General features: G+C 42.8%; 1 protein-coding gene across 11 annotated transcripts in view; it reads left to right on the top strand.

Moving 5' to 3' along the window:
• RBFOX1 (RNA binding fox-1 homolog 1) overlaps positions 1–14136 on the top strand; it is an 889443-nt gene that overhangs the window by 531589 nt on the left and 343718 nt on the right. For all 11 annotated transcript variants that reach the window (XM_073647782.1, XM_073647784.1, XM_073647781.1 and 8 more), the window contains exon 2: positions 10247–10489. In XM_073647782.1, coding sequence (XP_073503883.1) covers positions 10247–10489 — 243 coding nt within the window. The remainder of the gene's footprint in view (positions 1–10246; positions 10490–14136) is intronic.

Here is a 14136-nt window from a genome sequence, read left to right as displayed (position 1 = left end):
AAGTCAGCAGTCACACACAGTTATCGATTTGGATGGACAACCCCTTTGACTGTTGATAAGCAAAAAAGTTGCAGATCAGCATTAGTTTAATGCGTCATGTAAACGAACCTTAAGTATTAATAGCCGCCTGTGTAGATAATTAGATAAGGTATAAGTGAGTAAAATAAATAAAAATAAATAAGGTCATTATTTAAAGGGAATTTGTCGGCAGGTTTTCCTATTTAATCTGAGAGTAGCATAATATATGGCACAAGACCCTGATCTCAGCGATGTGTCACTTATTAGGCTGTGTGTTGTATTTTCAAAGCAAACAGTGTTTAATCAGCCACCTCCTCTTGCTTTACTGACAGCCTCTAAGCTGTGTGCCTTCAGGCAAAGGAGCCATCAGTCAAGCAAGAGGAGGTGGCACTGGGTGGTGAATAGAGCTGGAGTGACAGAGGCTTCAGATCTACAAATAGCTCCGCAGCCTCATTTGCATATCAATTCAAACGCTGATTTCTCATTAACGGAGGAATGGACTGGCCATGTAAAGGTAAGGCTGGACCCATCTTTGAAAGAGCTTCATGTGCATATAAACAGTTTGTGGTGTGAAATCCTGGTGATAGATTACCTTTAAACTGTATCACTTTTCAAGGTGCTCTATAGCAAAACCTATAAAACATTTTTTTACAGTTTCATGAATAAAATACCACTTTTTAATAGTGGTAATGAGCTAAAAATGTTCATGTTAGCCAGGAGAATGTCATGTTCCTCATTGATACTCAGAGTAACTGTAATCAAGTTATAAATATTTGTAATTTTCTTAAATAAACTCTTCCTCAAGCCTAATACTAATATTACTACAGCATTGTTCATCAGTTTCTGATTATTAGTAGCGTCTTACTCTTTCACAAGATGAGTTTAACGTTAATACAGTCCTACCAAGATCACACACCGGGGTTGGCACAAGGGTTATGCAGAATAGACAGTTGCCTAGAGCGCCACCAATTGAAGAGGGGCACAATTTATGAATTTAGTATAAGAGCAATGTCCTGGCTTTTTATTTTAACAGTTCTTCTACTCTAGTGATTGATGGAAAAAGTGCATCAGGGAACAGTTACAATAGCTGAACGATTGTTCATCCAACAGCTATCATGCTGAACTTTAGGGACCGAGAGGGAGGAAGGGGCTGAATTTTGACACCACTGCCTTGGGCAGTAACAGAGATCACCTGCCCTGATGCGCGCCACTCAATAACACGTTCTGCTCGGCATGGAAGGAAGGAAAGTCATTGAGAATATAAAGGGAAGAGATTCCAATTCACTGTACTAATGTTGTAGGTAATGTACCTCAAATATCGGATGCAGATTTTAACTTCCTTATATATTACCATAGATATGATGTAGTAAATGTCCTGAGTATAATTCTGGCAGGAGGAAATCAGATCCAGATGGTGTATACTGCTGTTTAGCAAGATGACACCTTAGCTAAATACACAAAACAGGACTTGGATGCTGGAAATGACTTAGATGTAACATTTTCCTATAAAACATGAACTAGAACTATTCTGCTATTTTCGCTGTGAATGCTTCTGCCACACTTTGCTGCGCACATAGGCGTAAATGTGGTTTCCACAAGCTGTCAAATTTAACATAACAGAAGATAACTTAAGAAAATCTATTTCCTGGTGAAAAATCTATTTCCTTATGGCTGTTTCACATGGTAATTTTCCATGCTTTATACGCTAGGTATTTTTGGTACAAAGCATCTAATTCTTTTACATCTACTCCCGCAGCTGAGTTTAACAGAATTCGAGAAACTGAATAAGGTCAAAGTCAAGGCGCGCGCGCATTTTTAATTTGGAAAGCATAAAGGACATATGTTTGATTGCCATTTTCCTAACACTACACGATGGTAGAATTTCATTTTTTTCCCCCTGTAACACGAACAGCATTGAATATCCTCTACCTTAATGAGCGCTGAAAATGTCAGCAAACCCGTGCACCTGGAAATGTTATTAATAGAGATACTAAGGCGAAACGTATGACTTTATTATGGCACTTACCACTGCAGATAGCATCCAGCAACTTGCTAAAATCTCTGAATTTGCGCCAACCTCCATATAATATTTGTACTCAACCAAATTAGAGTTGTATTTTATTATCGTAAAACTGCCAATTTAGTCCAATAAAATAAAAGCACTGGAATTACTTCTGTTAATGCTGCTTGACGCTGGTATAACTTGTATAATGCAATTATCAGCTTAGGTTCAGGAGCAGAACATAAACTGCAGATTGTGTAGACTTGTGACAGTATCGGGCTACAGACGTGGCTTTACATTCAAAGAGGATGTCTACTACTTTAGCATTGATGGCCTCTCCTTAGGTCAACAATGTCTGATCGTTCAGGGTCCGACACCCGGAACCCCCGCCGATCAACTGAGTCAGTGGTGGTGGCCAACCGGAAGTGCTCAAATGCGGAGCTGCTCCATCTTCTGATAGTGGCCGCCGCACAGTACTACACATCCGCCTCCTATTGATTTGAATAGGAGGTGGATGTTTAGTACCAAGCCTCAACCACTGTCCTAAGATGGCCAGACCCGTAAATTTTTCCGGCCAGCAGCCACCACCACCGGTAACAGCTGATCGGTGGGGGTGCCGGGTGTCGGACCCAGACTGATCAGACATTAATGATCTAAGGATATGTCATCAATGCTAAAGTAGTGGACATCCCCTTTAAGCTTTCGCTAGTACCTTATAGAGATTTTCTATATGTCTGTACATAAGACTTGTCTAGACAGGCCCATACTGTAAGTCATTTCTGTAATATGCGATCTGTTCAGCAATTGGTCTATGCATAATCACATACGGGTATATCAATGCAATATGTACATTAATCCATATATACAGGAATATTTCTAACCCATATAGAAACCTATTTAAATAATGTTTATATAGTGGGTTAAACCGTTGGTTTTAATATTCTTTGTATATATATGTATATATGCAGTAGTTGCCGTATATGCCATGTGCTATAATTTGGTAAGGTATTGTATTAGAATACAGTGAGCAAGCACAGTTATAGAAGAGTATATAGATGCAGTATTTATATTGATCTCTATCATCACACGAGCGCATGAAAAAGTCATACATAGTTTCATCCAGAAAAGTGGGACTTTTTTCCCCTCCCTTATCCGTATACAATCTACTTTTATACAGCAGCAGCTATTAATCATTTACAGGACCTGAATTGATTAAGCTGAGGTGGTCCAGTAGTGGACACCCCCTTCAAGGCTACGATCTCTCCCGGCACCAGCAGTGATCTGTTGCAAATTAAAGTTGTGCAGACTCAACTTTTTTTTCCATCTAAAAAAAAAATGGATCCTTTTTTTTTTATAACATTGAAGTCAATGGAAAACGGATCCGTTTTTTGCTTACTGGATCAGGATTTTTTTGTTCAGTACATTTTATGTTCTTTACTAAGGGACGTTGCTCATACAGTAATAATGCAGAGCAGCCTAAATACACCCTCATAGAATTCTGTAAGCCGTTCACCCCCTTGGTTGAAGACCATAAAAATTAGCACTTTATAAAGAGGCAAATCATCCATGTCATGTGAACACATCCATAGAGCTTTATCTGTGTAATAAACATTGTGCTGCACTTCATGATGTACTTAGCATTGCTGTTACATTGTTGCAGTTTGCTTCCTTGTGTGCACTCTTTACAACATGCACCTCCAACACTCTATCCATGTGTTGTCCTCCCCTCCCCCATCACCTTATGTCCCTCCTATGCCAATTTGCAACAGCTCCATAAATCAGCAGCCCTAAGGGACCCAAACTGTGATGCATAACATTGCAAAGCTCAACCACTAGATGTGGATGAATATACAAGATATATTGCCAGAAACATTTTTAACCTTTTTAAAAGAACCTATGCAAAAAATTGTTTTTTTTTTCTTGTTTTACCTAGTGGCTGCTACACTTTGTAGTTACACAGAATCCCGAAGGTTTATATGGCAAGGTATCTGTCTAGCTCTTATACATTGATCTGGAATATATATATATATATACATATATATAGATATATATATATATATATTTATACACATGTATATAAATTATTGCTCGTTATATAGATCCCTTGTTTTAACAAGTTGCCACTATTAACAGACAGTGGGGCCATCTGCTGGAGTACGTATGTAATCATTCTGAGTATGGAAGGATTGCTCTTATACAAGAACTAACATAAAAAAATAAGATCTATGACATTTCAGATGATATTTCTATCTCGGGGACGAGTCTATCTATTTCTCATTGGCAGTTCTACAGTAGATATCAAGTATCTACATAGTGTATTCTTCTACACTATGTAACTTTGCTAAAATAACCAGTGGGATGCTCAGGTATTGTCCTCAATATCTGCTGAAGAATTGCACTTGTACGCTATATTTTCAATTTTAACTGGAAACGTGGTTCACATGCTGTTACATATATTTTCCGAGTAGCAGATCTCCTTACTTAAAGGGGTTGTCCGGCCTTAGGTTACATGTCTGCAGTTGCTCTATGTACACTGGCGACTTGTGAATCCACATATTGCGAGCTGTGAGAATTTGCCGGAGCGGGTGGTCATGTGACCGCAAGTATGCGATTTCCATGCTTCCAGTCACATTCCAACTAGACATGTCCTGCTTTTCTCAATACACTTGCATTGAGTGAGACCACGCACTTCTAGTCGGCATGGGACCGCATGTATACATATCACATACTTGTTGTCACGCGAACCCTGGCGCCGGCAGTGAAGAATCCTCACAGCACGCTGTGCACATAATGTCAGGATTCACAAGTCCACAGTCACATAAGGATGAAGAAGCAGAGCTGTATGGTCTCTGAACTCTCAGATTTGGCAATTCATATGTGAGGACAAATTTAAATGATACTTGGAATTGGGTCTAGCTTCAGAATTGGTCAGTATTAGGGATGAGCGAACCCATGGAAGTTCGGATTCTGGTACCCGACCGAACTTTAGTGCAAAGTTCGGTTCGGGTACCAGAACTGTACCCAAACTTGAACTCGAACCACAATGAAATCAATGGGGATCCGAACTTTGGAGATGGAAAAAAAATTCTCTCTTCTCCCGAACTGTAAAATTGACTTCCAGGAGAAGTCCATGGTCAGAGTTCAGCACTGTACATTAGATGTCCAGTACGAACCCCGAACTTTACAGCTCGGGTTCGCTCATCTCTAGCCTATATGCCACATAAAAATTGGTAGAATTAATTTGCCATGTATTATACTCACAGTAAATTAGGTTATCTCACCTCCTTAATATTGTTGAGAGAGCGTGTTCGTTTAACCCCTTAAACGAGCACGCTCAGGTGCACGCCGAGTAGTTTTGGTGTGCTCGGCATTTCTGTTTGAGCCGCTGCGGCTGCATGTGTCGTGGCTGTTAGACAGCTGTGACACATGCAGGGATTCCCTAACCAACAGGCAATTCCTGCAGGTGTCACAGCTGTCTAAGAGCTGTGACACATGCAGCCACCACAGCTCAAACAGGGATGCCGAGCATGCCGAAACTACTCGGCGAGCACCCGAGCGTGCTGGTTTAAAGTGTTAAACGAGCACACTCGCTTACCACTATTCCTGAAGAATCAATCGAGAAGACAACCATGATCTATTACCTTTTGACTACTTTATACCACTTCGTTTTACACTATCTGCCTGGCCTTATAGTAGAAAGGACAGTGATTACAGCAGCAATAATCTAATGACATGGCTTTGAATGGAGCCCTTTCTAAATGTCATGAAATCCCTTACTTGAGGATCTGTCATTAATACAATAATTCCATGTAGGGGAATGATACATTTAGTTTTATAAGAGGAATATGCATATTTTTTTTGTGATAAGGCAAAATTAGAACTTCAATGTGAAAAAGCAATAGATGAAGTCACATCTAACATCAGCTCAACCAATTCATCTGACTGGCTGACTAAGCGCTACTGAAATTATATTTTCTAATTTAACTTGGCTGTTTCTCAAAAACATTATCGTCTGGAGGATTCGGTGCTATAAATCTTCTATGCCGAGAACATAAAACTGTGTTTGTCGACATGGCTTGTGCAAAACGCAATCTGAATATTAGAAATATTTACATTATACAATATCATTGTAATCAAATATTCACCATATGTAAAAAGGAAAGTGTTGGACAGCTCTCATTCATGAGTCACATTTGGCTGGTAGTGAAGTTCTTCACCTTGTTCCCACCTTTGGGTGAACATGTACAGTACCATCAGGAGTGACACATTGTGACAAGGAGCCAAAAAGCAGCTTTCAAAGACAGCTTTGTAATGATGGTGATCAGAGAAACCTCTGGTCATTGTTGATTAACCCCTTGTTCTCTGCAATCAAAACTGGTTGGGGTGTGAAGCAGGAAAACAAAGGAGGAGCCTTTGATAGTATATGCACAGTCAGTCATTGATCCTTTAAAAAAAAAAGGCCCTGGGGCTATCTGTAAAGTTGTGAATAATATGCACATATTCGACATTCTCAAGACAATCCATAACATAAAGTCAGGACAGTATATATGACGGTGATCGGTGAAGGGTATGAAAAAAATAATCGTTTTTTACATCTGATAGGTTATTAAAGGGGTATTCTCATCTTGTCTAAAACTATAAATGCACACATCTTTCTTTCTGTTCATATATGTAACTTTATGTATTATTACTTCTGGTCATTGTGACTTCACATCACAGCACTGCTGCTGCTCCTGAGTGATCTCTTCTTGGATGCAATTAGAGATTGAGGGGGTGGGGCTTTTATCATGCTCCTTATGCGAGCCAGCCCCCTGACTCAGGCTTATCATAGGCTGTATGTGGGTTTGATGTCACCACTCTCCCTCACTCTACCTACTGTGATACACTGCCATTCTGCTGTGTAATATAAGAGCTGCCAGTACTCATTATGCACTTTCTTGACTCATTCTGTGCTCCTTTTCTGTTCTTATGTGACATATAAGCATGGTAGGATAGCATAGCAGGGCAAGAGAGGGTAAGGGTGGACAGCAATCCCCCTAGAGCCTGTGGGAAGCCTTGGTCAATGGACTGGCTTGCATAAGGAGCAAAATGCATGCCACACTGCCTGATCTATGACTGCAGAGATAGGCCTTGGTCAGGGGGCTGGCTAGTATAAGGAATAAGATGAAAGTCACAACCATTGACCTCTGGCTTAGCATCCCTGAAGGTAGCAGCAGCAGTGCTGTGATGTGAGATCACAGTGAGTAGTTGTAAAATAGCATGCAGTGGCATTTAAGAACAAGAAGAAAGGTTTGAGCCAATAATGTTTTACACAGAACATGGAGTGAAATTCATTTTTCTTTCTCCTTGAAGTACTCATTTTAATGTATAATAGATGCTACTATCGTCAATGAGACCTGCATATATCTCAAGGCCAAGGGCCATCAGAGGTGGCTCTGTCATTGGAGAGGTGGTCGGAAATTACCATACACATACAGGTCTCTGCCAATTAATTTGTGTTGGAATTCCGACCACTTCTTCACTGATGGAGGAAAGACGGGACCCTGTTCTCGAGAAAGATCTAACACACATTGATGGTATATCCTCTTGTACAAGATGGAAAATTCTCTATCATTATTAAAAAGCTGTGAAAAATAAGAGTAAGGCTCCATAGACTATGTAGAGTACGAAAATGTGGGAAGACAATACAAACATTTATTTTTTGGACTAGGTTTAGATCTGCGTTTGAGGCAGTCAGATATTTAAAATGGTGATAAAAACACCACAGTAGACATATTGTTTTAGAATTGACTCCTTAAAGAAAACCAAACAGACTCAATTTTAGTCGTTCAGGTTTGTCAGGTCCATCATGTAAATAAACTGGCGAAACAAAAAAACAGGAAAAGCAGTGTAGATGTGAATCCAGCCTCGCCTACATCTTTTCAAAAATATAACCATGCTTATCAGAATGCAATGTATCCAAGTATAAATGTATTGCCTAAAAAAAAAAAAACTCAAAACCAAATTATTTTAATTATGTAGATATTAAGTTTGCAGAAGTGAATTTACTAATTGTCATTTGGAATTACACTTGCAGTTTGTTTAGCGCCGAAACAGTAAAATGTGAAACATTAGCGGAGCTCACCTTCATTCGGATACAATCCTATTGACTTTGAAATATTTATAACATCATTGAAATGTCATGCTTCAGGTTATTCACTCACAGACAAAACAACTTGTTTACCAAAGAAATAATCTATGAGCTTAAAACATCATTTTCTACTGCAGTCATAAAGGCCACATGCTATTGTGGTAATAAAGACTATGATGTACTGACGTGACTTTAGGGCTGCCACCTGGCACATGAACAACCTGCGATGTTCCTTTACTAAGGCCTTGAGATATAATTAGGGGAAATTCAACGTGAAGTGAAATCACTCAAATACCTATTTAAAGAGAAACCAAACATTCTTTCTTCAAATCGAATAAAAAAAGTTTCATTTATCGCTTGTACTGCGGCCATTGTGTCTCTTTTCATACTGTGAAATAGATCTATTTCTATGTCAATAGGATAATTAGGTCAATATTAGCAATGTAATGATGGAAAGTAACGTGGGCAGATCCACTTCCTATACAATGGAGCTGCTAATGCCTTTTATAACAGATTGACCATGATAGGAAAAATATTATTATTATGGCACATTTGGAAAATTCTGTATTCCGAAAGGATTGTCGACATCTTTTAATGGTGGTCGTTAATGTGGCTTTAATGGGAATGTAGCCTTTAACTAGATATTCCCATCTCAGACATCTACATCATGTCTTTAAATTCACAGAATACAGTATATGCTGGTTGATGACATCATGTTTTTTGGACCATATGGTACCCCCAGTACTTAATCCCAACTGGAAATATAGTTTTGGATTGAAGTTAGAGTAATCTCCATATATATACTCAATAAAATTAATACTTTATTATAAAATACAACTTGCAATAAACACCTCTATATGTTTTTAAGAATATTTTATTGCAAGTTTTATTTTCTAATAAAGTATTCATTTTAATGAGTATATAGCTCCAGTGTTTTTCTACATCATGTCCACAGCATTTGCCATAATGCCTGTTAGGTCACAGCCCCACTATCAGTATTCGGTCAGTTTTCGATCTGTATTTTTTCTCAGGAGTGGGAGCCAAAGCCAGGTGAGAAAAATCAGAGAAAAGATATAATAGAAACAAGTCACGGATTCTGTATTTATCACCCACTCCTGGTTTTCGCTCCCACTCCTGAGAAAAAATACTGACCGAATACTGACCCAATACTGATAGTGGAGACGTTTCTTTACATGCAGTTACCACCTGATTCTATTTAGAGAATGGAGCGCATCTTAGAAGTGAATAGAGCGGACTACGCATCTATGGTCACTTCTTCATTCATGACCACACAAGCAAAGCCACTTTTTTTTAGATAAATATGAGTGTCAGCGATAGTATCCAGTGGAATCTGTTTACATGCTATAAATGTTCAAGATTAGAACACCCCTTTAAGAATGAACTGGCTGTATTACAAGGACCAATTCACATGATTACGCCTTTCTTAGATATGCTAAGGGTTGCAATTCCATTCACCATTTGGTCAACCTAATGTGTTGTGATCCACCTCTAAGAACAGGAAAGATTTTGTTTCCTAGCAGTAAAGGGAATATTCATGGAATTTAAGGGAATAATGAATTGACTGCACTTGTCAGCTTTAATATTGCTCCTTAAATGCCCCTATACTCACTAGACTAACGTTGTTTGAATCCGCCGATATTGATGGGTTCGGCTGACGGTCTAATGTATATGGGGGTGCTGACCAACCAATGGTCGGAGGAGATGTTGATTACACATGTCCAATTTCAGATTGCTGACCACAATGTTCTCCCAGAGATAAGTCCCCAGCCGAAATATCAATGGCAGCTTTCTCATAAAGAACACAGGAGCTTTTGGCCGAGTGTGTGTTCCTTTGTATGGGACAGTCGGCTGAGATCGCTTCCGGCCGACAGTCATCTAATATGTCTGCCCAGCTTTAATTCAGTGGAAATTTCTTTCAATACCACTTACAGCTACTACTGTATATATAATAACAAAGTTGATATTTGTCGATATCCGTCACTCAATGATATGATGATTAGTTCTCATAGTATTTCACATTATCTATTGTTATGTTTGATAAATCCAATGTTAAATATCCACATTTCTTTTCTCAGGGTAATCAGGAAGCTACAGCACCTCCCGATACAATGGCTCAACCCTATGCCTCTGCTCAGTTTGCTCCACCCCAAAATGGTATTCCGGCAGAATACACAACTCCACATCCTCACCCAGCTCCAGACTACACAGGACAGTCCACAGTTCCCGAGCACACGTTAAGTATCTACACCCCGGCGCAGACACACTCTGAACAGGGTGTTACGGATTCAAATGCACAAACTGTCTCTGGCACAGCAACAGTAAGTCAACACCAAATATTATCATGTAGTGTCAATACACTATTAGGTTTTTAATGCTTTCTTATTTGGTCTATTGGCCTTTTTTATCTTCCTTTATTTGATGGGCTACCTACTGAATGATATGGTTAGGAATCAAAATATTGTTTGCTAAAATTTGGAGAAAAAATCTAAAGAAATGAACTGGAATATAAATTGGTGTGCATGCAGCATGTAAGAGCACGTGCACATGTTAAAAGGCTCGGATGCCGCACACAGCACGCAGAGAGTATGGCAGAGGTTTAATTCAAGATTTGGTTTCTCCACGCAGGGAGTGTATATTTAAGTAACACAACAATAAAACAGTAAAATCGGACAATAAACAATTGTGGTTTAACTATAACACGTAAGGGATGAACAATTCGGCGCAGTCCCAAAAGTTCAGGCTGAATAAGAGAAGTGAGAGACAGAAACACAGATGCAAACAACACAGTGAAGATAGATCTAATCCTAATAAGAGAATAAGAGAATAAGAGAAGGTAGATTACTTTAGGCTTGCACTTAACTGTCCTTTAGTGATAACTACGTCCGTCTTCAGACACTCACTCCGGAGGGTGTCCATCTTCTGACGGCAGTGGGCGGTCTCGGGTCTCACTCACTGGGCCCCCAGTCCTTTTGACCACACGACAGTGGTCACGACTCCTTTAAGAGCCGTAACAAGCTCCTCCAGTGTACAACAAACTGCGTTAGGATCACTAATCCCGGGTGCGTCCTCACCCGTAGATCACCGTCAGATGTCTGGAAAACTGTGGTGACGCAGGTAACTGAACGATCACGTTCTGTAGGCCCGGTACAGACCGCGCGCCCCTTGTTTTGCAGCAAGCTGTGTCACCCGTTCGTCCATCACCGCAGACAGGTCAGCACGTCTCTAATTCACCGAGGACAGGGTAGCACGTCTCTCTCTCGTTGTCAGCAGGTCAGACTATTTCTCTCCAAGTGCCGGTCTGCTCTCCACAACCAACTGTCTCTTTCGCGCGAGCCCAGACACCTGACTTCCTCTCTTCCGTCCCTCTTCTCTGTCTCCCAGCACCGTCCAGGAAGTCCCCCGTGCACTCTTAATCCCTTCCCCTGGCAACACTGGGCAGGACTCCGGCAGTTCCGGCGCCGGAGCTCCGCACCTGTCCCTAGGCAAGTCTTCCTTCTTACACTCCCGCTCCCTTTGAGCTCGCCATTCCACGGGCGAGAGTTTTTTCACCAGGCGCTCACACTCTTTGACCTCTTGGATGATACGTTGCCAGATGAACCGATCCTGATTGTAGTGGATAGGCGGCACACCAGCCGTGGATCGTTCGGACCGGCGTAACACAGTTGGAGCGCATGGTACGTGAGAGTCGCTGGGGTTCCCAACTTCGCCCGGCCCAGCCTGACGGAGCGGTGGGCCCTCCTCTCTCGTGTGGGAAGCTGTGGGTGATGTGAGACTGGGGATCGCAGCCACTATCGTCTCTTCCTCCTCATCATCGTAGACGGGCGCACTGGTTGTGGCATCTCTCGTCCTTGTGCTGAGTTCTTCCTTCTTTTCCTCATCGCTAGACAAACAGGGCCGTAACATGCTTCGATGAACGATTCTAGTTGGAGCCACTTCTTCCCCCTCAGGCTGAACCTCATTCACCGGTGCTTCAGGACTAACTCTCCATTTTCACTCGATACGGGGTCGACACCCACCGTCTACCCAGCTTGCCCCGGGGTCTCTTGTCCCAACACCCATTCTCCCGACTTAAGGGCTGTCCCCCGAAGAGGTGGCGTTTCATGGTGCCTATGTTCCTTAAACTTCTGCTGCCTGGAAGGTAGACTCATAGACGATGATGTCATCGAAGTAGATCAGTGTGGCCTCAAAGTTCAGATCACCTAAACATCTCTCCATCAAGCGTTGAAAGGTCCCGGGAGCGTTGATTAGGCCAAAAGGCATCGGATTAAACTCGAACAGTCCCATGGGCAACACAAATGCTGTCTTGGCGCGGTCGTGTTCAGCCACTGGCACTTGCCAGTATCCGCTGGCCAGATCCAGGGAGGAGAAGTATTTCGCCTTGCCTAGGGCGGGTAGAGACTCATTGATCCTGGGTAAAGGGTACCAGTCTCTCACGGTGCAAGCATTTAGCCGCCTGTAGTCCACACAGAATCATAGGGTTCCATCCATCTTCCTGACCAGGACGATTGGAGCCGCCCACGGGCTCTGGCTTTCCCGAATCACCCCGTTCTGTATCATATGGGCCAGCATTTCCTTCACCTCCTGGTACATTTGTGGGGGTATCTGTCTATACCGTTCCCGTACCGGAGCAGCATTTCCCGTAGGGATCTCATGGGTGATGGCCTCGGTACATCCAAAGTCGTCCTCAAGTCGGGCAAAGACATCCTGGTACCGTCCCAGCATCTCTTCGAACTGGTACACCTGTTCCGTCGTGAGCTCTGTCAAATCAGCACGCATCTGTTCTAGGATCCTTCGACCGTCCTTAGTCTGAGGTCGAGGAGACCCCGATTGTACGGTGATCGCCAGGGTCCAGGGATCCCCCCTTACGGCTGACAATTGTATCACATCTGGCGATTCCAGCTGTTCTGGCATCCCCAGGATCAGGGCAATTTCAGTCCTGGCGGGAAGAATGAGCTCACTCGGATTCAGGTTCACGCATCGTTCCACCACGTTTCCCTTATGGACGGTAGCCAAGGTCCGCGCTACCAATAGACCCGGAGGCACCTTGTCCACGGTGGTTGACTCGATCTGAATCTCTAAGCCTTCTAGTGGGGTGCAGGCTCGGACGGGCAAAGTGAGGATGGTCTGTCCTGGTGGTAAGGTGAGGGTGTTGGTGGCGGGTATTATCACCTTTCCACAGAACTTTTCCCCCACTTGAGGTCTCTTGCTCCTGGGCAACCCTGATCAGCTGCTGGAGGGCCTTCCTTTGAGGGGCTCTAAAGTTCCACCGCCCTAGCGTGAGCTCTCGTAGTTCCCTAATCAGGATCTGCCCGATTTCCTTCAGCACGTTCATACCGAGGGTCACTGGTAGTCCGGGGCCGGCATCTCCGCCTGTAGGGATGACTCCTTTTCTTCCCACTTCTTGTCCGCACACCCGGATGCATAACCACACTACTCCTGTGACCGGAATGGGCAGTTGGTTATCGGCTGTGAGCTTCATCAAGGGACCCCCTTCATTTCGTGCCATCTCTGGGTATCGCTGACGGAAATAAGTTTCCACAATGGTGGTCACTTGAGATCCCATGTTAAGCAAGCAGTGAACCGCCCGTCCGCCAAGCTCGGCCCACAATGTCGGGCTCATGGATATTAAGTCTTTGGGACTCACTGCCTTCCTCCGGTCCGGGTTGCGTCCCTCACACCCGGAGCCCGTCAGTTTAACGGCTGCCGGGACAGAGGCCTTCCTCGACTGGCACAGCTCCTGGCGTAATTGCCCATGCCCCCACAATTCCAACACGTTGGTCCCCTGTCTGCTGGGGCTCTGTTTCAACCCGGGGTCTGGGCTCGTCCTTTACTTCACCCGGGGGTCTCGGGTCAACTGTTCTGTCTCTCACTGATTGAGCCACTCGAATATTGTACCACTCTTCTCGCCTTTCTTGGATCTCCCGCCGCATCTCTCGGGCCCATTCTGGTTCGACCATGGGTGACG

Source organism: Phyllobates terribilis, unplaced genomic scaffold (genome assembly GCF_046119375.1).
Source record: "Phyllobates terribilis strain yellow unplaced genomic scaffold, ASM4611937v1 Scaffold_9__5_contigs__length_417890890, whole genome shotgun sequence".
NCBI lineage: Eukaryota > Metazoa > Chordata > Amphibia > Anura > Dendrobatidae > Phyllobates > Phyllobates terribilis.
The sequence above is the reverse complement of the archived record's forward strand: the minus strand, read 5'-3'. Positions and strand labels throughout refer to the sequence as shown.